The sequence below is a fragment of the Bactrocera latifrons genome, unplaced genomic scaffold, assembly GCF_001853355.1.
Source record: "Bactrocera latifrons isolate USDA-ARS-PBARC rearing strain unplaced genomic scaffold, ASM185335v1 scaffold_1416, whole genome shotgun sequence".
NCBI classification, from domain to species: Eukaryota; Metazoa; Arthropoda; class Insecta; order Diptera; family Tephritidae; genus Bactrocera; species Bactrocera latifrons.
Window position 1 is genome coordinate 118 of NW_017534871.1, and position 4,539 is coordinate 4,656.

Here is a 4,539-nt window from a genome sequence, read left to right on the forward strand (position 1 = left end):
TCCCCAAGAGGGACACTCTCTGGGGGCAAATATTTGCTGTTCACTATAAAATACTATTAACACTCCTTAACACGTGATTCAATTGAAAGTTCTTGAGGTTGTTAAGCACTTACGAAAAGAAAGTGTGGGAGATTAGCAAAACTCACCAAATATCACAAACACACACAACCGTTCGCTTTGAGTATCACCCGATAACTGTGATATATTTGTTTTATATTTTTACTAAATAGGCAAGATTGTGAGGCGATTACAAATACTTACGAATGCACTAAAATATTAACAGTATAGATCGATACAAATAAGTACAATGGATACTTGGGATTTTTAGTAAAGTCGCGTAGTAGCTGTTGCCCAAAAGCATTGTACTTTCGAAAGATTTGTTACAAATTGGCATTAAAAGAATTCTAACAGGACAAAAATAGAATCAAATTAAGCATACGAGTATATCCGAAAAATTTTAAAGTGAATTCGAACGTGCGAAAATTGTAAAAAAAAATGAGCATGGAGCAAATTTTAGTGGGTGTGGATAAAGGATCCTTTACTAATTTAGAATTAGTAAAGCACGTATAAATATATATATCGAGTCTAGTTTGTAAATTATATATTTATTGTAAACAATTTTTTCGTTATTTTCATATTATGTGCCACAAGAGTAGTCAYGATCATTGGCGTAGGCAAGGGTGTGCTTATTTTACTCTACTTTTTAGTAATGTTATGTGTATGATTTTGCGAATATAGTGACTTTCTTCTTCTTTACTGGTAATAGCCGAGTTTACAAAAGCGCGTCAGTAGTTCTTCTGTTTTCACTGATTGGCTCCAATTGGCGATTCCACGTGTAACCAGGTCCTTCTCCATCTGATCTTTCCAACAGAGTAGAGGTCTCTTCTTCCTCTGCTTCCCCTGGCGGAATACACTGAGCGACAGTGGTTTCATCCATTCTTATGGCATGACTCGCATCGTTCCATCGGCTACGATATTCGCCGTTGCCCAGGCTCAAAGGACCATAAATCTTTCCCATAACCATTCTCTGGAAAACTCGTAACGGCGACTCTTCAGATATTGTCGTCGTCCATGTCTCTGTACCATATAGCAGGACTTGTTGAATTTGGTCTTTGTTCGTAAAGAGAGAGGACTTAACTTCTCAATTGCGTATTCAGTCCGAGGTAGCACTTGTTGGCAAAAGTTATTCCGCGTTCGATTTTGAGTCTGACGCTGCTGTTGGTGTTCATGTTGGTTTCCAGATATACGAAATTATTTACAACTTCGATATTAAGACTGTCAACATTGACTTGAGAACTCCGTTGCGATTATGACAATTGTTTCTTTGATGACTAGATGTGTATAAGAGACAGACAACTTCGATATTAAGACTGTCAACATTGACTTGAGAACTCCGTTGCGATTATGACAATTGTTTCTTTGATGACGGTATATATTTCGTCGGGAAAGCAGAATTAACGCCGCGGATGTTGTGACCAATGATATCAATTACCATCGCCGTACACCAGCAGCTGTACGAAAGTGCAAAAACTCTCTTTTATTATCTCTTAATAATAATACAATGATGTGGAAACGGTTCATAATATCATTATCATCATCTGCCTTACCACATTTTTATTCAAAATTTGTACATATAAAAGGAATAATTCTCTAAAYCATGGGTACGTACGCCGTTGGCTCACTTTGCTTCTCAACATCATATCAGATGGGCTTTGCTTCGTTCACAACGACATCATCTTATAATGGACATATATAAATGGTCAGCGCGCTAAGGCAATTAAGCCAAATATGTCTGTTTGTATATACGCGAGTCCCTGAGATATCGTTCTGAAACTTTGCACTTTCCATTTTCTCCCCAAGAAGCTGCTCATTTGTTGGGATCTCCGAAATCAGACAACCATAGTGTATAGCTCCCATACAAACTGGCCGATCATTATTTTAAAGACTAATAAAGATGTCGAAAGGTCACACTGTGCAAAATGCGATCCCCTTAMAAAATATTCGGTTTGATCTAAAARGATCGTATAAAATTATWACATATTTACGAGTTTTTTTTAAATTAGATRATATAGGCAACATGTATTTTAATCAGGTGACAAATACTTTGCATTGCACTCTCAACTAGCTATTGTCTTCAGTGCTTAAATTCAATTTGAGTGGAAAATAGACGTCATCATTCGCTCGTATTGATACGTGCGTGGGATGCACACGTGCGACAGCTATAATATTTTTATTATATAGAAGTTAGAATCATTTCAGTAGATAAGAATATAAGCTATGATTGTAAGTRATGTAGTAAGATTGAATTTAAGACACGGGACTTACGACAAATATGTTGAATACTTATCTCAACCATATTGGATTACTTACTTTATAACTACAAAGTGCTCCAAACAAAAATTAACTTTGTTATTCCATTATTCCACGATTTGCAACATTTCCAAATTTTCCGTTGCTTGAGATGAGGAAGCATAGTTTGGTTGCACTGGCTTAGTTTTTGTTTATCATTTATATTGTGAAAAGAGATTATGCTTTTAAAACGAATGGAAATTTTAAAATTAAACGACTAAACAGTCCACAAAGTTACTGAGGTATTGGAATTCTTCATACATAAATAGGAAAATAGTCATATAATATGATACATTTACTTCCAAATTAATTAGAAACAAGTCTGCCGTTTGACTAGGTTTATGAAAAGTAGTACCGGTTCATATAAAATTCCTTAAGATCCAAACGTTACTACACAGAGTTCTAGATGGTTAAAAAGCTTAGTTACCTATTAGTGTTATAATGTAGCTGAAATTAAAAAATTTACTATATCAGTATAMAAAGATTTTCTTGTTTAATAATGATGAATGCACTGTGAACTTAGGCCTATAGGAAAACACATTCTTATCGAAGCGGGTGGTAGTTCTCAAGCTAAAATTATTTATGTGACCATTTACCTAAAAGAAAGGAATATAAAATAAGCCAAATACATTAAAACATTTTAGATTATTTACAAAGAACGGAAATAACCACTCATATATATATGTATATATATATTAAAAAAGAYAGAAAATTAGAAAAAACATCAAATTTGCTTGGCTACTTAGAAAAGTTTCCATACAAGAGCTTTRTTTAGACTATTTTAGAGTAGAATTTTTGTCTTCTTGTGGATAARTTGTAGTATGATTGAAAATGTAGAATATTCTAATGTCTTTTGTTCTATAGTCTTAAAGACAATTTTTTGCCAATTTGTCTATTTCAGGACCCGGCTTTGGTGTACGCCATGTACAAACTCTACTGTTATTTTTCAACATTGTTGTGGTTTCTATAAGTCGCCTAAACATTTCGGTTGCTGTGGTCGCGATGACAAACGCCGRAAGCACGAATCCTAATTTTCAGGTGAACACATAACTCCTTTCGTCTCYCTCTCAGAAGAACTAACCTTAGCTAATATTTTATAGGAATTCGATTGGACGGAAGAACAAAAATCTTATATAATTTCCAGCTTCTACTGGGGTTACGTGGTCACACAGTTTCCCGGTGGCTATTTGAGTCGWCGTTTCGGTGCGAAAATTGTGATGAGCATAGGTGTCTTCGCTTCGTCTATATGCAGTTTGGTCACACCATATCTGGTGTGTTGGGGTGGCTGGCAAATRTTATGTGTTATACGTATTCTGCAGGGTCTCTGCCAGGCAGCACTCTTTCCCTCCATACATGAGCAYATTGCGAAATGGTCTCCGCCACGYGAGCGYAACTTGCTGGGCGCAATCATATATTCGGGTGTCGATTGTGGTATGGTGTTGGCAATGCTTGTGAGTGGCTTGATTGCGGGTAGCGCGYTTGGCTGGCCGGGTATTTCGTATATTTCAGCTGGCGCTGGTTTTCTCTGGTGTTTATTTTGGCAGATTTTCGCAGCGAATAATCCGCAAACATCGCGCTTTATTATGAAAGCAGAGTGCGAGTACATTGAGACTTCTATGCGMCGTGAGAAAGACTTCCATGAACGGAAAATACCTGTACCATGGTTGGCAATGTTCACATCGGTGCCCTTCTTGGCGTTACTCGTTGTGCGTTGTGCCGAAACCTGGGGCATMAGCACCGCCCAATCGCAGATTCCCTCGTACTTCAATGGCGTATATAATATGAATATAAAAAGTACTGCATTGTGCTCATCACTGCCCTACATAGCGCGTTGGATTATGTCGTACATGTACTTGTTCTTCGGTAATATGGCGGTCGCAAGGAATTGGCTCTGCTTGACGGTGGTGCGTAAGATCGCCAATACATCGGCCATGTGGCTGCCTGCGTGTTTTATGATCGGTATAGGATTCCTTRATGACACCAATAGATCTTGGGCTATTGCTTTGATGACCATGAATGTCGGCTTCAACGGTGGCATTACCATGGGTTGTGTGCTCAGCACGATTGATGTATCGCCAAATCATGCAGGCGTCGTAATGGGTATCGYGAATACGCTGACTAATGTGGTGTCTTTGTTAACGCCACTGGTTGTGGGCTTCGTAGTCACCGATGCGGTATGTCTTTCCCTTT

The 4,539-nt window shown here is 37.7% G+C and overlaps 1 protein-coding gene across 1 annotated transcript; it reads left to right on the top strand.

Annotated features, from left to right (window-relative positions):
• Positions 1 to 298: 298 nt before the first annotated feature.
• On the top strand, positions 299 to 4,523 carry LOC108965566 (putative inorganic phosphate cotransporter; the record flags this gene model as incomplete). Its single annotated transcript, XM_018928084.1, is given in 3 exon segments — positions 299 to 516; positions 3,251 to 3,387; positions 3,450 to 4,523. Coding segments are annotated over 2 exon segments (1,110 nt in total), but the record flags the coding sequence as incomplete, so codon positions are not given.
• Positions 4,524 to 4,539: the final 16 nt, after the last annotated feature.